Below are 27,244 nucleotides of genomic sequence, written 5' to 3'. Positions count from 1 at the left end.
AAGGTATAGCCTTGCCTCAAATAAAAAAAAATCTTTATCACCTGTTTATCCAAGTAACCTTTCCCATCAGGATCAGCCAAGTCCCAAATCTAAAAGTTTAAAACAAAATTATACACATACAAATGGCATCCAATACTAAGAACAAGTAGATCAAAAAGCACTTGCTTATTGATTTTATAAGGCAGCTGTTTTCCATGTGAGAAGAAAATAAAGCTACAAGTTTTTATTATTCAGAGGTGAAGTGCTGGACTTTGTTTTTTAACACTGCCGACTCAATAGTGTTACATAGCCACTTTGAAGGAGTGTCCAGCCTTATGTCAGTGATAATCAATCTTTGGAATAGGTCATCCATATCACCCAGCACCCCTTCCAATCAGCTGCTCTCAGCCCCTGTGCCAGCCGGATATAAAATGGGCAGAAACAGCACAGCTACATATACTGTGTAGGGGCAGTTGCCAAGAACTGCAGCTCAGCTCTTATTGAACTGAATAGGAGATGACCTGTAGTTCTCGTCAATAGCCACTACACAGTGAGCTGTGCTGTACGGTACAGGCTCCAGTCGCTGATTACACTTGTCTGTTGTCAGTAATAACAGGTAATAAGTGTAGCTCTTGAGTGTCAGCCCATCACTCATCTGATATTGATGATCTATACAATTGAGGATATGTCATCAATATGATTAGCTGGTCAACCCCATTAGTACAGTGTCCATTTTAGGACATGATCAGATATCAAAGTCAAACATCAGAATGATGTCAGTTTGGGGCTAATTGCAAAATACCCTGTCTGAGAACTGATTTTGACAAGTGACTTTGACAAGTGACTATGACTTTTACAACTGTAATAATAATAAAAAAAAGTCACTTCGCTAATGGGACTTGAACCCAAAACTCTATCCTTAGAAGCCAATGCACTAACCACTGAGCAAGAAACTCAGTTGAAGAAAGCTAGGCATTCTATTTGGTTGTGTGATTTTCAGTGCAAACCTGTCTGAAACTCATTGGGACTTTAACAATTACCTCCTCTAAGCCAAATTCAAATGATGTGTGATTTTGATGTGTGAGTCTGATGTGTGACTTTCTTCAAACATCAGAATCAGAATCACAATGACCTTTAGTCACCCTGAGTATTTTCATGGTTGATCTCATAAGACAAGAAAAGCTACTAGTTAATATTAATTGACCTGATGGCTGAATGGTAAAGCATCAGCCTCTGGTACTACAGTGTGTGGGTTCAAATCCTAATAGAAGTAGAAATATATATATATTTTTTTCATTTCGCTTAATTAGCACACAAACTACAAGGATATTTTACTTTTAATATCTGACATTCTGATTGTCATCCTAACGTGTTAAGAGTTTCAGACATGCTGTCTATTTGCATGGTAAATCACATAGCCAAAGTAAATTAGGAGGCACTCATTTACTACATATGTATTTCCAAGTGACTGTACATTTGCATAATTTCTTAAAGGGGTCTAATGATAAATTTCTTTTTCCATCCAGCCAAGAATTGGCTGCAAACTCCCAATTTACTTTGGCTGTGTTTTACCAGGGCAAATAGACAGCTTGTCTAAAACTCTTAACACGTCAGGATGACAATCAGAATGTCAGATATTAAAAGTAAAACACCCCAGTAGTTTGTGTGCTAACTAGGCATAATTAAAAAAAATTCTACTTCTATTGGGATTTGAACCCAGACACTAGCTCCAGAGGCTGATGCTTTACCATTAAGCTATCAAGTCAAGTGATAGAGACTGGTAGCATTTCTTCTCTTATGAGATCAACCATGCACATACTCAGAGTGAATAAAAGTCATTGTGATTCTGATTCTGATGTTTGAAGAAAGTCACACATAAGACTCACACATCAAAATCACACATCACTTGAATTTGGCTTGGAGGAGGTATTTGTTAAAGTCCCAATGAGTTTCACTTATCAAAATCAGTTCTCAGGCAGGGTATTTAGCCTCAAACTGACATCATTCTGATGTTTGACTTTGATATCTGATCATATCCTAAAATGGACAGTGTACATTAGGATCACATGCTGTTTGTAATATGAGCTACACAAAAATCTTGCAAGCTATAATTAGCTGAAAGTGCAATTGTGTTAAGATAGCAGATGTGCATTACACCCTCAGAATACTATTTACACAATGCATAGGCAGCAACAGGGGTAGTCTGGATAATTCCCCACTAATCTTTGCAGCACCTAATACTACACATCCACTGTAAAATCTGCAGTCCCCAGAAATAAAAAAATTCTCATGCAACCAGTCATTCTTCTCAGAAATGAATGAATTAATTGACAACTGGAAGTTACCAGTTATGGGTGTGTACGTACACCATCAGACATTGTGCAATCAGTTAGAAGAGACACATTGAATGTAGCAAATCATATATATCAGTTTAAGAGGACGTATTAGTCAGTGTAATGAAATGATGACATATATTTGAATTATAAGGATAAATGGCAGACCAAACACCAAAACAAAAACAAATGGTCCAAAGAGAATGTAGTACATAGATTTAGATTAAAATACCTTTATTAGCCGAAGAGTGGAATATGGTCGCACTACAAACAAAAGAGTGCAAGCACTAATATATAGAAGAGTATAGAGACATCAAACAACATGAAAGCTCAAAGGCCACATAAATAGCAAATTCTGCATGTAGTAAATATCATGATAAGTGTCCCAGGGTACTAAGCACTACCCAGCGCAGGTAATGTTATGAAATAGAGATGGTAGCATAAAGTGGAATGCCCATAGCTGAAAAAAGCAAATCTATCTATGCTGTGACACCCAAGGGGATTCTCAGTGGGGAGATCAACAGAAATATATGAGTAGGTAGTGTAATAATCTAATAAGAAGAGACTCCCACAATGCACATACCCAATGGTCACAAGACAGCCCTATGTTGGGTTTACCTTGGTGGTCCACGGTTCAAATGCACCACACACCCTGATATGTGTTTTGGAACCAGTCCTTCATCAGGGAGTAGCGTCCAGAATGAACCAGGGGGTTTAAAAGTGACTGTGTGGTCAATAGGAGGTGACCAGGGAGCAAACAGCCGCATGCGCTGCCAGGAGAAACCCTTAAGTCGGGGGCGTCATGTGACCGGTGACGTCAGGGCACAAGTCATGAAGCAGGCGTCCGCCACTTCCGGGTTCCTCCTGGCAGCGCATGTGGCTATATCCTCCCCGGTCACCTCCTACTGGCGGCACAGTCACTTTTAGACCCCCTGGTTCATGCTGAACACTACCCCCTGACAAAGGACTAGTTCCGAAACACGCGTCGGGGACCACACAGGTAACCCCAACATAGGGCAGTCTATTTGCTTTTCTTGTGACCATTGGGCATATGCATTGTGAAAGTCTCTTCTTATTAGATCATTACACTACCTACTCATATACTTCCATTGGACTCCCCACTGAGGATCCCACTTGGGTGTCACAGCATAGACAGATTTGCATTTTTCAGCTGTGGGCATTCTACTACATGCTACTATCTATATTTAATAGCATTACCTGCCCTGGGGTAGTTCTTAGTACCCGGGACACTTATGATATTTACTACAAACAGAATTTTCTATTTATGTGGTCACTGAGTTTTCATGTTTTTTGATATTTCTGTACTGTTCCGTATATTAGTGTGGCCACTCTTGCTTGTAGTGCCACCATAAACCTCGGTTTGTCTAATAAAGGTATTTTAGTCTTCTAAACCTAGGTTCTACATTCTCTTTGGATCATGTGTTCAGTGTTTTCCTCTTTATTGTCCAATCAGTGCAGCCCATGTCAGATGTGCAAGGACACACCTCTTAAACCCTTTGTGACCAGGCCAAATGTTTTAAATCTGACATATTATTTTATGTAGAATGTTTCAACATATCCCAGCAATTTTGAGATGTTTTGTGACTCATTATATTTAATTATAATGGTAAATTTAGGTTATGTTTTGCACTTATCTATAAAAATATCAGAAATTTTACCAAAATTTCTAAAAAAAAATTGTAGTTTTCTAACTCTGAATTTCTATACCTTTAATCCAGATAGTCATACCACGCAAAATTAAATCGTTAATAAATAACATTTCCCTCATGTTGGCTTTACATCAGAACCATCTGTAAAATGTTATTTTATTTCGTTAAGATGTTAGAGGCTTTAAAATTGTAGCAGTAATTTTTCATTTTTTCAAGTTAATTTACAAAACGTATTTTTCTAGGGAGCTATTCAGCTTTGAAATGACTTTGGGGGACCTATATAATGGAAAAACCCCAAAAGTGATACCATTTTAAACACAGCACCCCTCAATATATTCTTAACTGCTGTCTGGTAACTTGTTAGCCCCTCGTGCACTTTTCAAAAATTTATGAAAATGAGCATGAAAGAAATGAAAAATATTATTTTTACCACCTAAATGTTGGTAACTTCTGAACAGGCCGCTATAGCTGCGGACTCTAAGGCCGTTATTTGGCCATGGATTGTCATGGCAAACATCAGGACCACACAATCATGGTCTCAGGGAGCCAATGGTTGTAGAGGGAGCCCTCACACTTAACCATCTAGATGCCGAAGTAACTATCAAAGGCCGCATCGAAGGGGTTAAATGACCATGGTCGGTGACAACACCAATCGTGACTGATGCAGCAGAGTCTCAGCTATAGTGTACAGCTAACAGCTGCTGCATTTTCAGTCATCAGAGGATGCTATTTTCTTATGTTCCAGGTCAGTTTTAAAGAGATGGGCCACTACACTGTAAAATGCCCCCATCCATTTACACCTTTCAACTAAGTATTTTTGTAAATATCTTCTAATGCCATATGTGCATGTGAGCGGCGCTATCTCTGCTCGCTCAGTCTGCATCGCTTGACCATGGCCTCAGCCACCGCTGACATCCGCTGAGGTCATGTCAACTTCCGGACTTCCTTGATTCAACCAGGCGTGAGCCAGTAGCACAAACTCCTCCACCCCTGATTGACTGGGTTGTGGGCTGTGTTTCACCCCGAGTCACAGCCCAGTATCCAGCGCACGCTTTCTTTCTCTCCTCTGCTGTCATTGTCCGCGCTGGATACTGCGCTCTGACGTGTAGTGAAACGATGCCCACAGCCCAGTCAATCAGGTAAGGTGTGCGAGCGACTGGGTGACGCCTGGGGAAATCCAGGAAATCTGGAAGTTGATGTGACATTAGTGGATTCAGCGGCGGCTGCAGCCAGGTTTACACGATCGGGACTGAGAGAGCAGCGATAGCGCCGTTCACAGGCACATATGGCAGCAGAAAGCATTTACAAAAATACTTAGCTAAAAGGTGTAAATCGATGGGAACAATATACAATGTAGTGGACCACCTCTTTCGTATTGGAGGTCATTATGGAGATAACTTCTTGATAACACGCACCATAAATGTACCACACTTGTCAGAAGAGGGTACATGGAGCGCACTACTCATTTCACAAAAAGAAAGACGTCATATGTCTACGTTAGTGTAAATAAAAATAGCTATTGGAGAAGGTGAGGAAAACACAAAAGTGTAAAAAGAAAAATTACCCGATTGTTTAGGGGTTACTTTATGTGGCTTAGTGGATTTGGTCACTTAAAGGGTTTTCCCACAAACAGCATATATTTTCATCAATAGATCTTGGAATAAAAAGTTCCACAATTGGATGTGTGAAAAAAATGTTCCTGTGCTGAGATAATCTTATAAATGTGCCCCTGCTGTGTACTGTGTAATGGCTGTGTGTGACCGTACAGGGAGATAATCACAGCACACGCTTAGCTTCAAGATGTAAAACTTCTTTATTAAATACAAGCGTATAGATGTGCCAATAGGCATGATATAATGCAACAAACGTTTCAACCCTTCCTGGGTCGTGTTCACATTGTCGCTTGTTCTGTTGTGTGGTAGGAGCGCTTCCGCACTTTCTTTGACATCCACAACTTTCCCTGTTTCCAGTGCTTTCATTGGTCAGCGGAGAAAAAGCAAACGCCCACAGAGAAGTTCTGTGGTGTACATCCATTTGGTGGAAGGGAAAATATGCACCATTATTATGGGGGAACATGACTTTGGAATGGAGGGGCACAAAGGAGAAAAAAATGTTACAAAAATTAGTGCACCACCAATTGGAGGTAGTACCAATCCTCTGAAAGGTCCACTTTAATGTAGCGGTTTAGAGCTGAACACAAGCTATAGTTACTACACCTTAACATTGTGTTACATGGTAATACCATATTCTGTGGCACTTCAATTATATTATGTAACTAAATACCCCTTTTTAGAAACGAAAAAGTAGTAGTCTCCCAGACTAAATTGTTTTGAAAATAAAGAAGAGTATCAGAAAGTCATTGGGAGAGATGTATAAAAAAAAAAAAAAAAAAAAAAAGGCCAAGAAAAATTGTTGTTGCCCATTTGTTGTTGCCCATGACAGCCAATCATGTTGCTGTAGTATTACCCTTAAGGTTGCCAAACCTTTTTTTCCCACATACCTTTCCAAGAATAACATCTGACAAGGCGGACTTTTTGAGGAAGAGTGCTGCTTCTGCCGGTCCCACCCTACCAGTATAAGATGGGTCAACCTATAATACATAGAAAATAATTCATACTCCGGCTCCACAATAAAGTCTCCATACACTTTAGACAGCTGTTAACCTATTGTTTGCCATTCATTTGTCTATCTCCCCCAGCTATCCCGTACACAATAGCGCCCAGGTGTCCGAGCGCTGCAGTATAGCCGCTCTGGTGGTGGTTTATCTCATTCAGAGTACAGAAGGATCAGAAGTCAAAAATCAAACATGTAGGATCCTTCTGTTCCCCAACATAATTTATTAGAGGACAGTGGGGATGCCCCATGCACATCAGACTGTCGGTCGAACTCGTAGATATCAGTGGGTTTGACCAGCATTAGCCTAGTGTGTATGGGGTCTTTAGTCACAGCTGTGACTAAAATTTAAGACTGACAGATCTATTATAACTATAGCCTCTTATCCATCACACATCATCTATCAAAACAAAGCATATATTTAAAATTCATGGCATTAACAAATCGTATAGTTAAAGAATATTTAAATATTGATGACTCGGTCCTTTTGATGCCCTCTCTAGTCATCAATCTAAAGTTGGGGCCAAAAGTTTTGAGACTGACACAAGTGTTTGTCTTCATAAAGGTTTGCTGCTTCAGTGGTATTAGATCTTTTAGTCAGATGTTTCTATGGTTACTGCAGTACAATTAGAAGCATATCATAAGTTTTATACTTTTTATTCACAAATACATCAAGTTTCTGAAAAGACTTAATGTTTATAGTGTTGACCCATATTTTTAAAGATTTCTGCAATTCACCCTGGCATCCTGATGCCAAATCCAGACTGATGACAACCCATTCTTGCCTAATCAGTGCTTGAACATAGAAACTGTGATAAACTTTAATCACTGATTAGGCAAGAATGGGTTGTCATCACTCAGGATTTGGCATCAGGATGCCAGGATGAATTGCAGAAATCTGGAAAAATACGAGTCAGTGTCGCTTACCCCATGTGCAGGGCTTTGGTTACGAACAATAACAACTAGCTAACTAACTGTCACTATATCAGTGGTCGTAACCATGGATACCTAAGCTACTGCAATGCCTGCACATGAGCAAAGAGACATAGGGAATCAGAAGAATTAAACTACATTTCTAATTGGAGGTATTTGCTAATATTATTATTACACCTACTACATAATGGGATTGGATCTTTGGAGATGGAAATACTACTTTAATTTAATTTTCATGGGATTGGCTTTGCATTTTTTTTGCAATTCATCTGATCACTCTTTATAACAATCTAGAGTTAGTGAAAATTACCACTATAAAGACTGAAGCAGCAATTTTTGGGATAATCAATATTTATCTCAGTCGGAAAACTTTTGCCCATGACAGTAATATGTTGCAAGTGCCAGTGGCCGCTTGTGTCTAGTACCCCAGTCAGACCTAGTAAACAGGCCGCTGTTTGATATGTAGTCAATTGTCCACCAAATAGATCATTCAGAAGTTTATTATGTTGTACAGAAAACTGGCATAAAAATATGCATGAAAATAAAAAGTCAAAGCAAAGACTGTTTGTGACATGTGGTCCGCACATACATAGTAGGGAGGGGTAGAAGATCCCATATAAATGTAATTAATAACTAAGGGCCAGTGCATATACAATTTTGTAACATCATAGCATGAAATTAATGCAGATAATGTAGGTCTGACCAGTAATTAAATCACTTAGCGCCCAATACATACATCACCAGAAATACTGCATTCCTAATCATTACACCAATAGTAAGGTAGTACATACGTGACTGTAGAAATATCTGCAAATGCTATACCCAAGCAAATAATCATCTATTACTCATTTCTCCCTGTGTGGGACACCGTCCATGCAGCCCTGACGCACGTTTCGCATGGGCTTCTTCGGTGGGCTGTCACGGTTCAGATGGTAATGATTCAACGGCTGTTTGATATGTACAGTCTGGCCAATAAAAATCTACACAGAAACAGCTTTTTTTTCTGACACTGCACACAACAGATTGTTTTAAAAAACACCACTATCTAAAACGGTAGCATTTATATATAGAATACCCGATGCATTAGAATCGGGCCACCATCTAGTATGAGAATAAAAATCCTCCAATTAAAAAAAATTGTTACATTTTGAATGACATAAGGGCAAATGCACACATTGCGTTTTTCTGCAACAAATGCATTGAAAAATAAACGCAGCAAAAATGCAACATATGCGTTTTACGGTATCAGCAAAGGGAAAGATTTCTGGAATCACATGCACACATTGCTTTATTTTTCTTGCAGATTTGATGCAGTTTCAAATCTGAAGCATGTCCATTCTTTCAGCATTTTTCACCAATTTTAATGAGCGGGGAAAAAAAAAACATATAATAAACATGGCAAAAACGCACATATTGTATGCAGCGTTTTTCCTTCCAACAAATCAGTATTTGCAACAGATTTTTCTGCTGTAAAGGCCACGGCCCCACTATCAGTATTTGGTCAGTATTCGGTCAGTATTTTTTCTCAGGAGTGGGTGATAAATGCAGAATTGGGGACTTGTTTCTATTCTACCTTTTCTCTGATTGTTCCTCACCTGGTTTTGGCTCCCACTCCTGAGAAAAAATACTGACCGAATACTGACCAAATACTGAAAATGCGCACATACCATAACAGTATTATTTATTCATGATTCAACACAATGCTTGTTCAACATTTCATATAACATTTCTGTTACGTTGCTATGAAAAATGTATAATGTTCGTTTGCTTTAGGGGTTCTTTATAGAAAATGTTTTATGGCCTCCATTGTTTTATAGACAATGGCCTCTATGCATTGTGCCCACCAGCCTTAAAGGGGTTGTACAGCCTTAGGCTACAAGCCTGCAGTCACTTTATGAGACTATAGACTAGTGATCGCTCTTATCGACTGCACTGCGCGCTGTAAGGATTCTCCAGTGCTGGAGCATGAGGTAATGTGACTGCAAGTATCAGATTTGCATACTTCTAGTCACATTCCAACTAGACATGTCCAGCTTTGCTCAATACACTTGCATTGAGCAAGGCTGTGCACGTCTAGTCAGTAAGTGACTACATGTATGAAAATCACATACTTGTGGTCAAACGCCCACCGCTCCTGGCGTCAGAGAATCATCACAGTGCGGGCGATATGAGGATTCTCAACTATGCAGTAACAAAGTGATTGCAAACTTGTAGCATAAGGTTGGACAACCCTATTAATGAATGGGGCCACCACAGTAAGATTCATTTAATTCATTAAGAATCACATGCCAGAAATTCACTCTAGTCAGCGACGTAACTATTCATGAATTAGACGAGTTTAGCCACTTCCTGTCCTGCCAATGCTGCGCCCATTTTGGCTTAGCTGGATGAGACTGTCATGAAAACGCCAAGAGTCGCAAGATTTAGAGACATTTCAAGGTGCTTTAAATCAGAAAGCGGCAGCATACACAGTCATGAATTGGGCCCTATGTATTGATATTTTGCTTATCAGTTTCTGTCGTTTATAGTCTTGCTTATGGTATTTAGACTGAACTTGAGGAAGGGTAAGCAACCTAGTGATTGCCCACGTGTGCCATGCAGATCTCGCTGCACAGCTACCTGTTCTTCAATCCTGCACCCACAGCTCGCCACTTATGTTAGAGATTAGTGGTCTGTAGTATTGTTTTGGTGCAGGTCTGCTGGAGAAGGCTGGGATTTCTTGGGCGTGGATAGAAGTGTAGCTTAACCAAAAAACAACCTTTGATAAAATTATTTTGTCGGCACTATTACTGATTGAGGGTAACATCGGCAATCGCAGATGGAAGAAGTGTCCTTGGTGGTCTGGCACGAAAGAAGATGATTAAAAAAGAATGCCTATAATGGGAAAATGAGATACTGGATGCTAATGTTGTTCAGTGTCACTATCTTTTATGGTCTTTAGAACGACATTAAAAGGTAATCTGTCAGTAGGATCAACCTTCCTAAGTATCTATATAGGCATGTAGGTCATACTTTATTCAGTTTCCTAATACCTTGATATCTGCAATCCAATGAATGGTTCCTTGAAAATCCACATTCTTCTTAATATGCAAGTCAGCTGTTAAGATCTATGGGCCGGATACAAATTTCCCTCAGAATCTGCCTCCAGAGCTTATTTTAAACTAAAGACGGCGATTACATGTCTCACACTGGTAATGCCCACTTTCATTTAAAATAAGCTCTGGAGGCAGATTCTCATGCATGTTTGGCCCATAGATCTTATTTGCTCATTTACATACAAGAAAACCTGCATTACTGTGTAATAAGATATTGGATCGAAGATATCAAGGTATCATTTTATTCAGCTTCCTATGATCTGTATGCTCATGTTAACGGCTTAGGTGGGGGCTGTGTTACGCTCACGCCCGGACTGACTGGCGTGAGCGTGATTAGTGATCCCACTGTACCATGAACCGAGGAGTGCCTGGAGGGGCGTAACTAAGTATCAACCCAATCCGACCAAGGTCGCACGGCGGCTTAGTCGACTCCGTGGACCAAGGAGGAACCGAGCAGAGGGACCAGGTGTGACTCTATGTCAGACCCCGGTCACAGTTGTTGACCCACACCGCGGAATGCAGGAACAGGCAGGTTAGACTGGCATACAGGCAGGTGGGTATTGGCAAGTACGGCTGGTATGCAGACAGGTGGGTACTGGCAAGTACGGCTGGTATGCAGACAGGTGGGCACTGGCAAGCACGGTTGGTATGCAGACAGGGAGATACTGGCAAGCACGGCTGGAGTGCAGACAGGGAGGTACTAGCAGGTTGGAGCGCAGGCTGGATAGGGTCCAGTACAGACTGGGAGACAGGTACAGAGCCGCAGATGCGGTAGACAAGCAGAGTAAAGCAAAACCGCCGGAGCGGAGGACAAGGCAGAGCAGAGAGGAACTGCTGGTGCGGTGAGCAAGCAGAGCGGAGTGAAAGCAGCAGGTGCGGTGGGCAAGGCAGAGCAGAGCGGAACCGCAGGTGCGGTGGACAAGACAGAGCAGAGAGAAACCACAGGTGCGGTGGACAAGGCAGAGCAGAGCGGAACCGCCGGAGAGGTGGGCAAGGCAGAGCAGAGAGAAGCCGCCGGAGAGGTGGGCAAGGCAGAGCAGAGAGAAGCCGCCGGAGCGGTGGGCAAGTCAGAGCAGAGAGAAACCGCTGGTGTGGTGAGCAAGGCAGAGCAGAGAGAAGCCGCCAGAGCGGTGGGTAAGGCAGAGCAGAGGGAAGCCGCCGGAGCGGTGGGTAAGGCAGAGCAGAGGGAAACCGCCGCAGCGGTGGGTAAGGCAGAGCAGAGAGAAACAGCCAGAGTGGTGGGCAAGACAGAGCAGAGCGAAACCGCAGGTGCGGTGGACAAGGCAGAGAGGACAGGGCTCTGTTCACATGGAACAGACTAGAAAATACAGGAAGATGGCTAGAACACAGGAGGAAGATACGGAGGAAGGGAAAAGGGACAAGCCGAACCAGATACACACAAGGTACTTCCTATGAAGTACCAACTCACAAACAGAAGTACAGAGACAATGAGTTGGAGTTAGGTGCAGGTTCAGATAGTGCAGGAGAAGGGAAGGAACGGACATAGAGACAAACAGGTAACAGGCTAGGATACAGTTCAGACAGGAACTGCTACTGCAATGAGATACAAGAACGAGCCTGGGTATACAGCCCCCAGAGTGGCGGAAATAGACTAGAAACAGGACAGCACCTGGCAATACAGTAGCAAAGACTAACTGAGTGAAGGTGTTGCTCAGGCCCCTCCTTCTGGGTGGAGGGGGTTTAAATATCCAGTGACTCACAGAAATAGGCTGGAGATGCATTAAGGGTGTGCCCACAGCAGCTATAAGAATCAGGAAGTAACCGGGCCGCCGCCCTAAGCAGTCAGTCAAGATACATGCACACAGCATGAACTGGAGCAAGGTTTGTAGGCTGGACTGACAGGTAAGATTGCGGTCTTGCATAGTGGGAGGTGGTTCACTATGCAAGCACGCCGCCAGGGATGTTACAGGCTGGTCCTACTGATAGATGTCCTTTAAATTTATTTTAGTAAGTTATATTCATCCAACCATTTTCCTTCTCGTCCTGTTAACTCGGGACTAAGCAGATCTCAAGGTGCTGCTCACTGTGCTACTTCCAACATTAGAATTAAATTTTTTGCTTCTCTTTCTTCATTTCCCTGTAACACATACAAAAAATTAATGACAGGGGCATAATGATAACGGTCGCAGAGGGTACGACTGCGTTCGTGCCTGTGCAGGGTGTGAGTCAGAGAATGCACATTCAGTTGAAATGTACTGCGGTGCACAGACCAGCTGGGTCCCTACACTGTAATACAAGCTGCTGGCCAATCAGAGGCCGGTAGCAGACGTCAGCATGCAAGTCACTGACGGCGCATGGCAGTGACGTCATCCGTTGCTTGTCGACTGCATGCTAAAATCAGCTGCTGGCTTCTCCACTGGCTATGGAAGAGGACGCAGCGCGTCATGGGAGTGGGTGAAAGCGCGTAGAATTGTATATATTTTTTTATATTTGATGGAGAAGAGCCACCGAAAAGGGACATATATTGCTTAAAGGGGTCCAAGATGGGGGTCGTTATACTTGGATGGGGGACACATACTACTGCAAGAGGCCCAGAATGAGGGACATTATACCAAGAAAGGGCTCAGGATGGAGGAGATTATACCAGGAACGGAGACATTGTACCAGGAAGGGCCCAGGATAGGGAGTGTTATTACTGTAAGGGGTCAGGATGGAGGACATTTTTACAGGAAGGGGCCAGGATCAGGGACATTGTTACACATGTTTTTCTAGGATCTGGACCGCTACAAAAACCCATATATCTGACAAACATGCAGGTGGGAGCCCATGTCCAAAATTCTGCACCATGGCCCATCGGACCCTCGTTACGCCACTGATTAATGACAGAAGTGGTAACAACAACACGACTCTTATACTTGATTAAGTGTACTGTTTAAGCCACAATTAGCAGGTAAGATTTTCCAATCTAAAAACAATTCACATAATGTCATGGTATAATGGCTAGTGAAAGGTATGAAAAGGTTTTTCAAAAACTTAATTACCAGATTTAATGCACGCTTTAAGATTTGTTTGTTTCTCAATTGCACAAAGCTAAATAGGCTTAAAGGGAACATGTCACCAGTTTTTTTTCATGTGAACTAAGACTAGCACCTTAATCAGCACCTGTGCTGCATTCCATAAAGGGATATATAACTCCTGACTGACCCTGTATACCCCCCAAAAACCTTTTGAAACTCTCCCACGCTCTATGTAAATCCTGCCAGTCTGGTCCAATAGGTGTTCTTGCTGAGACATCTATCCCTCCTCCCAACTTCTGATTGTCGTCCTCCTGTTCTGATTGACGTGGATGAGGCATCCTGCGTCATGCACATAGCCGGGCAATCTTGCGCCTGCGCAGAGACATCGCTGGCTCGAGCCTGCGTACTTTGCTTAGCCATACTGCGGGCAGAGACTAAAACATAAGGGCACATGCACTGGTGCAGGTTCCCTTTAAAAACATTGGGTGCGAACTATGAACTGCAGCTGTGCTTTCATGCTTAGTAACTGAGGCTTGGGTCAGAGGTAGCTACCCAGCTGCAACAGAGGAAATCAAATGGTGTCACAGCCTTGGATTGTACCTACTTGTTTGTAGTACGTTTCATATAATGGGTTGCCACTGGACAGCTGAAACAAGAAAAACAAAACATTTCATCAATAACCCAACAGGAATTTGATCCCGTACATTATGTTACTAACAATTTGATTAAAAAGTAAGGCACATGTGAATCCAGCTGAAAGGAATTTTTATAGAGAATATGACATATGTCAGATAGGTGGGGAACCTCTGTTCTGAAAGTGGAAACAGCCAGCTGGATAGCAGCATTGCAGGGTTTAAAAAAGCAAAAAAAAAAAAACACTTGTAATGAAAGCATTTTTTCTTTTTTACAGAAACTGATGTCATATTCATACAAAATAACGTGGCTGAAAAGTTGGTGACATTTCACATACAGTTAAAAAATATCTTTCATATACAATTACCTCATGAAATTGTTCTAATTTTTTTTTTTTTTTTAAGAAGAGTGTGCATTAGCAAATATAAAAAAAAAACACATATGAAAGGTTAGGCTGTTGAAGCCACCCTGCTAAACTCTTCACATGGTCATGTTCTCTGAAAGATAGCGTCATTCGCATCTTTAATTATGCAATCTGTTGCTCCATCTGAAAAATACCTGTTTTAATTCATATGCATATGAGGCTTAAGTGCTCTGGGAGTGTCAAAGCACTTATCAAGCCTCTGCCTCCATGGCTGTATTGCCCATCCAGTGCCACCATCTTCTACTATACTAACAGCCCACTTGCATATGTAAAATTGCGGAAGACATCTTCCAGAGAGCAGTTTGGACACACCTTCTCATTTAAAGATTTTTCTGTTTTTTCATGACTATGAAAATTGTACATTCACACTGAAAGCATCAAAACTATGAATTAACACATGTGGAATTATATACTTAACGAAAAAGTGTGAAACAACTGAAAATATGTCTTATATTCTAGGTTCTTCAAAGTAGCCACCTTTTGCTTTGATGACTGCTTTGCACACTCTTGGCATGAGAAGGTGTCCAAACTTTTGGTCTGTACTGTATATTGCTGTCATTCACCCCTCACCGCCCCCCATTCCATCCTGCAGGCACCGCTGTTCATATGTAAAAAAAAAACACTCCTCCTCACCTTCCTTCCTCTCCCGCGCCGCATCCTCTCCTGTAGCCAGCAGCTGACTCCAGCGTCCTAGCGACGGGACGGATGACGTCACTGCCATGCGCCCGGTCGCCTGTACGCTGACATCAGCAGCAGGCCTCTGATTGGCCAGCAGCGTGTATTGCGGCGCACGGCCTGGCAACTCGTGCGCTGCAATACACTTCAGCTAGATGGTCCTGGTCCAGTAGCGCTAGTGCTGCGGCGATGGTGCGCATGCCGTTAGGGAGGGCTCTGCGTGCCCACTCTGGCACGCATGCCATAGGTTCGTCAGCACTGATCTAGACTTTTAGCTGAGATGAATCTGTGCTACAGTAAATTGATCACTTACACATGAGCCATGTATGAGGGAGTCGGAGTCATGGAAATTGAGGAGTCGGAGGTTCGGCTTACCGACACCGCAGCCCTGATTTTATCTACCCCAAAATGGTATCAGTAATAAATGTCAGCTAGGGTTGCAAATGATAAGTCCTCATACAGCCTCATAGCCCAAAAAATGAAAACACTACGGGTCTCAGAAAATGGGGACAAGAGCGAAATTTTTATTTTACAAGTTTCCGATTTTTTTTTTTTACCACTTAAATAAAAAACAAACTACTAATCGTTTGGTATCTGCGTACTTGTACTGACCTGGAGAATCATATTACCCTGTCAGTTTACCATAAAGTGAACAGGGTAAATAAAATGAAAAAAACAATTGTAAATTGCACTTTTTTGCAATTTCAAAGCACTAGGAATTTATTTCCAGTACACTATATGGTAAAATCAATGTCATTCAAAGTACAACTCGTCCCACAAAAAACAAGTCCTCCCACAGCTATATTGAAAAAAATAATAAAAAAAAGCTTCTTGGAAGAAGGGGAGGAGAAAACAAAAACGGAAAATGGCCCAAGGGTGAAGGGGCTAACTGATGTTTCAGGAAAACTTGCATCAGGTAGTCGATGTCCACCTGTAACTCCTCTTCCTTCTCCCTCCACCATTCTCCATAGAACCTTATAAGCAGCAACAGTCATCTGAGTAATGGGAAAATTTATCTTCACTAAATATTGATTTTATTCATATTTCTCCGATAAAAATGAGCAACTTGGGGATATGTTATGTGTACTATTCATTTATGAAAATGAATGACAGTTACTCTTTAAATTGCATAGTTTAGCATGAAGCCATATTAAAAAGAAAAAATCTTGAAGAGAAACTGTCAGCAGGTATTTGCTATTTAATCTGAGAGCAGCATTATGTAAAGACAAACCCGGATTCTCGCGATGTGTCACTTACTTGGCTGATTGCTGCAGTTTTGATCTGCATGAGACTCTGCCTCCAGAGCTTTTTATAAATGAAAGGAGGCGTTTCCAGTGTGAGACATGTACCTAACACAAGACAGTAGAACTGAGCTTTACCTCATAAAAAAAGCGTTAGCAGCTGCAGCTCTCACAGCTCTGCTGTATTGCCACAATATTGCACCACTGTCTGCCTGTGAGATGGAGCTGAGGAGAACCTGCAGATGTGTCAGGTATGATCACACACAGCCCCGCAATGAGATCAGGAGAACAGAGAGCGGCCATTACACATCACACTGGTAACGCCCCCTTTTATTTATAATAAAATAATTGAAGATCAGTGACCAACCCATAGTCCTGAACAGCTCATTTACATAGAAGAAAAACGTGGAAAGTGAATAAGACATCAAATCGCAGATATCAATGTATCATTTTATTTAGCTTCCTATGACCTGCTTAGGAGGGTTAATCCTACTGGCAGATTCCCTTTAACAGTGTTAGAAAGGTGACCAGCTGCTGTACTGAAGGTGTGGCTCCTGGAAGAAAATGTACTTTATTCCTCCCATAAGCCGCCAGCTTTCAGCCATACAGGCATATGAATGACACTTTGACAGACAGTCGGCCCTGCACCGATGCACTACGGACTGCAACATCAGCTGTGCTGCGAGCAGTGACTGTCGCTGCAGCGCCATGCCTTTATGACTGAAAGTGGTCAGCTCCTGGGAAGAATAAAGGCAATTTTCTCCTGAGAGCCACACATTCAGTACAGGGGCCGAGCCCCAATCTCTATTAACCTGCAGAATAGAACTCTATATGCAGGTTAATAGCGAGCTATCCAACGTGACAGGTTCCCTTTAATTAGAAAGCCGTTGCAAAGGACAAGCATATAATATACATTTATATTTGTGTATATTCTTACTAATCCAATCGATCAACATAGTGAAATAAATGTATATCTGCTACTTAAATTGGTAGACCAATCGGAAAACAATAACAGCAAAGCCCAATATAATGATAAATCCGACAAGAGGTCAAAAGTTAAAAACAAACACCTTTATTACAAAAATTGGGTACATAGTGGCAGAGAAAAAAGAGCGCACACACATATAACTTAAGCAATAATAAGAGGGTATATAAATAATAGCAATACCAGGGCTAGATTAGACTCCAAACAGATTCATGCATGCAAATGGTATCCTAGGTCATGTGTAAGGGATATAATCCTGTGAAACATTATTATTAGCCAATATAGGCATCCCCAGGTAATACCATCAAGCATGCATGTGTGTATCAAAGAATTTATTATACCCAAATGGGTTAGTAAACAGATAACAGTATGCTATATTGGACCCAATCATACCTGGTGTGTATAGAGCCCTGCTCTTCAGTGTGGCGCCCACCGTGACGCGCGTTTCGGTGCGTCCTTCATCAGGGGGTGACGTCAGACTCCCAGTATCAGGTTTAAAAAGGAGCTGCCAGCCAATGGGGATGAATCAGGGAGGTAACGCAGGATACTCCCAGCGCATGCCGGGGCCTGTCCGCAGCCGGCGTCATGCAGCTGAGGCGACCAGGTCACGTGAGGAGTCACATGACTCGTCACCCAGGAAACACGGTCACGTGGTGTCACGTGACCGCAGGTCCTACACTGCATCAAGACGCCGGCGCCGACGGAGACCCGGAGCACCCAGGAGCCCCCGCGTATCCCCGCTCATCAGCATTCTGGTAGAGGGGAAAGTGCATGTCCAAGGTGATATAATATATAAAGTTACACAGTTGAAAGGATATACCAATACATATCCATGTCCATACAGATCTATCCAGATGCATCGATGTAAGCATATGTATCACTACATTGGAGCATATATATTATATTAAAGTGCAATTTAAATAAATAAGTGCATAAATTCATTACAATAAGTTAAAACCTATGCACCATACATATATATATATATGTGCTAAAAAGAAGACATGTAACATCATGTACCGAACACAGACACAACCACATATCTCATCACATATGGAGTTCATCAATAAGTGCATACACAGGTATAATCACAATATATAAATACAGATAACAGAACGGTATAGACGTGTTGCGTTCATGTGACATTTTGAATCCCCTTCAAAGGACAGTATCCCCACTGGATGCATATTGTAACGCCGTAACCACTTCATGCATATCATGCCAATGCACATACTCAAGACCCTCCACCATATTAGGCTACAAAGTGTATGGCAGCTGAAATTAAAAACAAAAGTTATAATCAAAAATAAAACAATATAAAACATAATATGGAACATATCACTAGAACGTTAGGTATGCATCCAGTGGGGATACTGTCCTTTGAAGGGGATTCAAAATGTCACATGAACGCAACACGTCTATACCGTTCTGTTATCTGTATTTATATATTGTGATTATACCTGTGTATGCACTTATTGATGAACTCCATATGTGATGAGATATGCGGTTGTGTCTGTGTTCGGTACATGATGTTACAGGTCTTCTTCTAACACCTTCCCCCCCCCCTTTTTTTTTTTTACCATTTTTACCTCTTATATTCCCCCGTACAAGGAGGTTTAATATTTATGTATTTGGTTATGTACTTATATACTTATGGCCATTTGGACCACATGTTACACACATGCAGTACAAGGTGTCATATGTCATGACATGTGCGTGCATGTGTCATGAATATGTGGGCATTGTAGATATGCATGTGTGTGTTTTCGATTGTACGCATCATGACATGAATTATGTGGAGTGACTGAGATCTGTGGTTCACTATAGATCTATGGAATTCTTATGTGGCATTGCATGTATGGATTGCTGTGATTGTGATGCTTCAATGTGGCTGTTATTTACACGATTCACATTTATGTGTTTCATTGCACTTTATAGATTATAGTTTACTTTATTAACTTGTCTTTATGATGTATCCCACACTATTAATTTATTTATTTTAATTTATCATGGGTGTCTTTTTTCTTCATCCATTCAATTTTACCATATCTATATATATATATATAATCCCTTTTTTGTATGGTTTGGTGTAAGATATTGTGATGTTTATTTATATATGTATAATCATTGTTTCTAATTATGTAAAAAATCTTTTTAGCACATATATATATATGTATGGTGTATAGGTTTTAACTTATTGTAATGAATTTATGCACTTATTTATTTAAATTGCACTTTAATATAATATATATGCTCCAATGTAGTGATACATATGCTTACATCGATGTATCTGGATAGATCTGTATGGACATGGATATGTATTGGTATATCCTTTCAACTGTGTAACTTTATATATTATAATCACCTTGGACATGCACTTTCCCCTCTACCAGAATGCTGATGAGCGGGGATACGCGGGGGCTCCTGGGTGCTCCGGGTCTCCGTCGGCGTCTTGATGCAGTGTAGGACCTGCGGTCACGTGACACCACGTGACCGTGTTTCCTGGGTGACGGGTCATGTGACTCCTCACGTGACCTGGTCGCCTCAGCTGCATGACGCCGGCTGCGGACGGGCCCCGGCATGCGCCGGGAGTATCCTGCGTTACCTCCCTGATTCATCCCCATTGGCTGGCAGCTCCTTTTAAAACCTGATAATGGGAGTCTGACGTCACCCCCTGATGAAAGACGCACCGAAACGCGCGTCGGGGTGGGCGCCACACTGAAGAGCAGGGCTCTATACACACCAGGTATGATTGGGTCCAATATAGCATACTGTTATCTGTTTACTAACCCATTTGGGTATAATAAATTCTTTGATACATACATGCATGCTTGATGGTATTACCTGGGGATGCCTATATTGGCTAATAATAATGTTACACAGGATTATATCCCTTATACATGACCTAGGATACCATTTGCATGCATGAATCTGTTTGGAGTCTAATCTAGCCCTGGTATTGCTATTATTTATATACCCTCTTATTATTGCTTAAGTTATATGTGTGTGCGCTCTTTTTTCTCTGCCACTATGTACCCAATTTTTGTAATAAAGGTGTTTGTTTTTAACTTTTGACCTCTTGTCGGATTTATCATTATATTGGGCTTTGCTGTTATTGTTTTCCGATTGGTCTACCAATTTAAGTAGCAGATATACATTTATTTCACTATGTTGATCGATTGGATTAGTAAGAATATACAGAAATATAAATGTATATTATCTGCTTGTCCTTTGCAACGGCTTTCTAATCAATTTTGTACTGTGTTTCGCACACGTAATTTCTCAGCAAGGGATGTGGATTTTAAGGCCAGGGAACAATCCTGGCTAAACCAGATTAATCAAGTATTTGGTAGTGGTGGCATTGTGGAATCAGGTTCCAATGATGCTCAAGTGGACATTATTTCTACCAATATAAAAAATTTATTGTTTAAAAGAACTAAAATATGGTGGAACAAAGCCTTTCTTGATAATTATTTGTTAAAACAATTGATTCCCAGGGGATTACGGGTCCGAGTCATCCCCTCTTTCCCGATTTCGGACGATTAGTTTATTAAGGGATGGGAAAACATTTGTAATGAGGCCTCAAGGAAGTTTATGGACCTACTGATCAAACTCAACACTAAAAGTATTGAGGAGATCGATAAGACCCTTGATGAAGCCTATGCCACAGCTAAATTAAAATTATCAAAAGAACAATTTGAATCTATTAATATGTCCATGGATCAATCCATGGACGCATGGGTCAAAAAGATTCAAGGGAATCAAGCCATCAAGCTAGGAAGGGACCAAAAGGATTTGTCCTTAAATAGAATGTACAAATGGAGAAAATCAATTAAGGACAATCAAAGTAGAGATCGCACTCCATCGTTCTCCTCAAATATCTCCGTTGGCGACATATCAGAGGCCTCTTCGTCCACTTCAGTTCAAGTGATTGGCACTCCTAAACGCAAGCACAATCTAAGATATCTACCAAATAAGCGATATTATGGACAATCACCGGAAATCAAACGATCTAACTTCAAGGTAATTAATTGAAGCAATCATACCTTGTCTGAAACGCAGTTGAATGTATTACAGAAAGGTCTTACATTTTGCCCGACAGCTGGTTTTGATAAATTTACCATGGTAAAAGATTTGCATATTTTTGCAAGATCGTTGATTTTCAAGCGTTTCTTTCATAATAAAGATGTGGATACTATGTTCCCTACAGAAAAAGAACAGGAGGCACTAGGCATTCTGGAGGAACTTGCTATAGAACACAACTTGGAAGAGGGAGGTAAGATACCAACATCAATTCAATTGAGGTCGAAGAAATTTCCCCCCCCTCTCCTCATGCCCTAACGTTGAACTTTTTGTAAAATTGGTCAGCAAGGATTTGGACAAAATATCCACATATCCAAAAGTAGACAATCTAAGTAGGGATGAGAGAACAGCGATAAAAACACTCCAGAAATTAAATGACGTGGTTTATAAACCTGCTGATAAAGGAGGCAACATAGTAATTTGGCCAATGGATATGTACGAGGCAGAGGAGTTCAGACAGTTGCGGAATGTGGATTGTTATAAGAAATTGACGTTCAATCCTTTGAAAAAATGTAATATGGAATTGACAAATTTGTTACATGGAGCGAGAGATAATGGGGTAATCTCTACAGAATTAGTGACAGCACTAGTAGTCCATGAACCTGTGATTCCAACGTTATATTTATTACCAAAAGTGCATAAAAATGCCATCACTCCCCCTGGGAGGCCCATCATATCTGGAAGAGGAAATTACTTAGAGATGGTCAACAAATACATCGACTCTCAGTTACAACCTTTGGTTGAAACATTGTCATCTTTTACTAAGGATACAAGTGAATTCCTTAGAAAGATAGATGGGTTGCACGTGGACACTAACGCACTGTTAACAACATGTGACGTTGAATCATTATATACCAACATTAGACACAGTGATGGACTAAGAGCAGTGAAATTCTTCTTGGATTCATCCGACACATCACCATCTATGACGAATTTCATTTTGCAACTCCTTCAGTTTACATTGTCTCATAACTTCACCTTTAAGGGGTCCTTTTTTCTATAGCTCCAGGAAACAGCGATGGGGGCGGCGTTTGCACCTTCTTACGCCAACCTGTTCCTGGGGCTGTGGGAGAGGGACCTCTTCTTGTCAGACAGATACGCACTGATGGACTGCGTCCCCTTTTGGACGCGGTACATCGATGATGTATTTTTTGTCTGGCAGGATTCAGAGGAAACCCTGGTTCAACTTATGGCTTTATTGAATCGCAATGAGTACAATATTCATTTAACGTACCACTGTGATGCCAATTTGATTGATTTTTTGGACGTCAAAATATATAGAGACAATCAAAATTGTCTACAAACCGATTTGTTTCGGAAATCCACATCTGTAAATGCCTTCCTACATGCCTCGTCATCCCATCCCCCTAAGATGATTCAATCCTTACCCACTGGCCAATTTTTGCGTCTTAAACGCATTTGTTCTAATGAGGAGGATTTTGAACGGCAATCTGTAGATCTCAAAGAGAGGTTCTATGACAGAGGATATAGCAAGAGGTCGGTAAAAAGAGCATATAACCGAGCTAGACACACTCCGAGACATCAGTTACTATATTCCAGCAACTCAGAACAAAGGATCAAAAAGAATGAAGTTAGATTTATAACTCAATACTGTGCCAATTCAGGGACTATACGTAAATGCCTGGAGAAATCATGGCCAATTCTACTAGCAGATTCAATTCTGGCCAAATATCTGGGACATAAACCAAATATCACTTTTAGACGATCTAACAATGAGAGACACTTTGGTAAAAAGCCATTACATTAATGACAAGACCACTTTTTTGAATAACACTAAGTCTCCATGGGGTTGTACCCCTTGTGGTAAATGCGTTGCGTGCCCGAATATAGTTCGTGCTAAAACTTTTTACAATAGCATGGGCACTAAGACATTTAATATAACTCATACAATTACATGTAATACCACAGCGGTTATATATTTTGCCACATGTCCCTGCAACAAAATTTATGTAGGTCTCACTACACGTCAATTAAAAGTGAGAGTGAGAGAACATGTGAATGGAATAAATGCTGCTAGGGAGGTTGACGACCCACTTACATTGAAGACAATCCCTAGACATTTTAAGATCTACCATAATTGTGATGCCTCTGGACTAGAGGTGAGAGGGATTGACATGATTGTCTCCAATGTAAGAGGTGGAAACGTGAGTAATCGTCTGGCCTGACTGGAGGCCAAATGGATCTGGTCCCTTGATACAGTTGATCCCCTGGGTCTCAATGAAAATTTAAGTTTTGTCCCATTCTTGTGAAAGGGTTCCATCATACCTAACGTTCTAGTGATATGTTCCATATTATGTTTTATATTGTTTTATTTTTGATTATAACTTTTGTTTTTAATTTCAGCTGCCATACACTTTGTAGCCTAATATGGTGGAGGGTCTTGAGTATGTGCATTGGCATGATATGCATGAAGTGGTTACGGCGTTACAATATGCATCCAGTGGGGATACTGTCCTTTGAAGGGGATTCAAAATGTCACATGAACGCAACACGTCTATACCGTTCTGTTATCTGTATTTATATATTGTGATTATACCTGTGTATGCACTTATTGATGAACTCCATATGTGATGAGATATGTGGTTGTGTCTGTGTTCGGTACATGATGTTACATGTCTTCTTTTTAGCACATATATATATATGTATGGTGCATAGGTTTTAACTTATTGTAATGAATTTATGCACTTATTTATTTAAATTGCACTTTAATATAATATATATGCTCCAATGTAGTGATACATATGCTTACATTGATGCATCTGGATAGATCTCTATGGACATGGATATGTATTGGTATATCCTTTCAACTGTGTAACTTTATATATTATATCACCTTGGACATGCACGTTCCCCTCTACCAGAATGCTGATGAGCGGGGATACGCGGGGGCTCCTGGGTGCTCTGGGTCTCCGTCAGCGCCGGCGTCTTGATGCAGTGTAGAACCTGCGGTCACGTGACACCACGTGACCGTGTTTCCTGGGTGACGAGTCATGTGACTCCTCACGTGACCTGGTCGCCTCAGCTGCATGACGCCGGCTGCGGACAGGCCCCGGCATGCGCTGGGAGTATCCTGCGTTACCTCCCTGATTCATCCCCATTGGCTGGCAGCTCCTTTTTAAACCTGATACTGGGAGTCTGACGTCACCCCCTGATGAAGGACGCACCGAAACGCACGACGGCGTGGGCGCCACACTGAAGAGCAGGGCTCTATACACACCAGGTATGATTGGGTCCAATATAGCATACTGTTATCTGTTTACTAACCCATTTGAGTATAATAAATTCTTTGATACATACATGCATGCTTGATGGTATTACCTGGGGATGCCTATATTGGCTAATAATAATGTTTCACAGGATTATATCCCTTATACATGACCTAGGATACCATTTGCATGCATGAATCTGTTTGGAGTCTAATCTAGCCCTGGTATTGCTATTATTTATATACCCTCTTATTATTACTTAAGTTATATGCGTGTCCGCTCTTTTTTCTCTGCCACTATGTACCCAATTTTTGTAATAAAGGTGTTTTTTTAAACTTTTGACCTCTTGTCGGATTTATCATTATATTGGGCTTTGTTGTTTTTAGGTTCCCTTTAATACCTGGCCACTGCATCCTCCGCATACATCCTCTCCACTAAAATGAATAGAATTCAGCAGCCAGGAGTTTCTCAATAAGGGTCAGGACAGCTCAGTTCTCTATCAACATCGGATGCCTGCCACAAATTCTCTTATATTATACATGGGCAAATCCTCAACATGTTAACTTCGACTAAGGCCGGGGTCCCACTAGCGTATCGCTCCGATCCTCTGGCATGAGAGGATCGCAGCACAGATGTGGAGGAGACTGAAATTAATTTCTCCATCTCCTTTCTTGCCGGCGTCTGCGGGAATCAGAGTGCAGTGCGATGTTTCACACGCACACATAGGCTGATATGGGTGCATGCGATCCGAATTGCGCATGTAATCGCAGAATGCTATGTCTTTTTTCCCCCTCCGATCGGAGCAGGAAAAAAAAACGCCACTGAGAACACAAGCATAGGATTAAATTGGTGCCAATACAATCCGATTTGTAATCAGATTGCAATCGCCCGATTTAATCGCAACTGGGAGCGAGCCCTAAAGATCTCTACAAGGTCCTGAAGATTTTTTTTCCTATTCATTTGATTGGGTGAAAAATGCTGCAGCGATCTCATTCACTTTCCTGGTACTGTAAAGTGCAACTATTTTTTACCCTTGAAAAACGCAGCGCACTACGGTATGTGAGCACATTGTGTATTTGCAGCAGACATTTTAACACTAAAAACATGTCTCTTGGCAGGAAAAATGCTGCGTAAAATAAACGCATATTTTTTATGCTTTTTTTTCCATTCATTAAACTGGGTGAAAAAACTCCAAAAATTGAAATGCTGCAGATTTAAAACTGCTTCAAATCTGCAAGAAGAAAAATAAGCAACATATGCACGAGATTTCCGAAATCTCATTTGCTATGCTGGTACAGTATAAAGTTGTGTTTCTCTTTGGGAAAAAAACACACTGAAAAATCGTAGGAAAAAAGCAACGTGTAAACAAGCCCTTATTCCTTCCCTGGTGCTGATTTTAGTTCTTGCCTTCTTGTGTGTCTTGTACTGCGGGTTCCTACCTTTTGTCTCCTTATACAAATTTTGAGCTCTACACTGAAATACATGCAATATATACACAAAATACTAACCATACAAACCCAAATATAAAATACAAAAGCAGTATATACCCATATAAAATACACACCTATATATTCATATATATTTACCTCTGTGCACAGCTGTTGATAATCTGTAACGTCTAAAGTAGGCTGTAACGCAGTAACAAACCAAAAGAAGGTTTCCTTTCCCTACCTTAAAATGAGTTGGCCGCAATTTTTACATTGATGGCCTATCCTTAGAGCAGAGTAAAAAGGCCATATAAATAGGACCAAAATAGGAGCACAATACTCGGACTGGCCGGCGGCTCTCCTGACCCGAGCGTGACAGCTTCATGTATTTCTATGCAGCTGTCACATTCGGGTTAGGAGAGCCACGTGCCAGCATTGCTTTCTGATTTCAATCTGATTTATATGGCCGCCCTTACAATAGGTCATCATTTGCTGAGAGCAACTGATTTGTGGGGCGCTGGGTGTCACACCGCCACTGATAAGATATGGCCATCAATGTAAAAGTTGTGGTCAACCCCTTTAATTCTATAAAAAACAAAAAACCTTACAGCGTGTCTCAGCCAGGGAGAGGTCAGAGGCTGCACAGGGATGAAGAAAACCCATGACCCCTTGGAAACCGTGGCAATCTCTGACCCTTGAATTGCAGAACACAAGATAACTCCTGGTCTGAGGAGGTTTCATTAATCCCTTCACCCTTTAGCCTATTTTCACCTTTCTGACCAGGCCAAATTTTACAACTCTGACCAGTGTGTTAATAACGTGGTAATAACTGTAACACTTCAACGCAATGATTCTGAGATTGCTTTTTTTGTGACACAAGGTCCTTTATGATAGTGGTAAGTTTATGTAGATATTTTTTGCGTTTGTGAAAATCTTGGGAGTTTTGGTGAA

At 41.2% G+C, this 27,244-nt stretch overlaps 1 protein-coding gene across 2 annotated transcripts in view; it reads right to left on the bottom strand.

The window, feature by feature from the left end:
- The window catches only part of EPS15L1 (epidermal growth factor receptor pathway substrate 15 like 1), a 280,928-nt gene that overhangs the window by 222,922 nt on the left and 30,762 nt on the right, over positions 1 to 27,244 (bottom strand). For both annotated transcript variants that reach the window (XM_073660720.1, XM_073660721.1), the window contains exons 2-4: positions 14,206 to 14,247; positions 6,483 to 6,572; positions 42 to 89 (exon numbers count right to left, since the gene is read on the bottom strand). In XM_073660720.1, coding sequence (XP_073516821.1) covers positions 42 to 89; positions 6,483 to 6,572; positions 14,206 to 14,247 — 180 coding nt within the window. The remainder of the gene's footprint in view (positions 1 to 41; positions 90 to 6,482; positions 6,573 to 14,205; positions 14,248 to 27,244) is intronic.

Source organism: Phyllobates terribilis, unplaced genomic scaffold (assembly GCF_046119375.1).
Source record: "Phyllobates terribilis strain yellow unplaced genomic scaffold, ASM4611937v1 Scaffold_1__5_contigs__length_1240528914, whole genome shotgun sequence".
Classification (NCBI taxonomy): domain Eukaryota; kingdom Metazoa; phylum Chordata; class Amphibia; order Anura; family Dendrobatidae; genus Phyllobates; species Phyllobates terribilis.
This window is presented reverse-complemented; position numbering and strand designations above follow the sequence as displayed.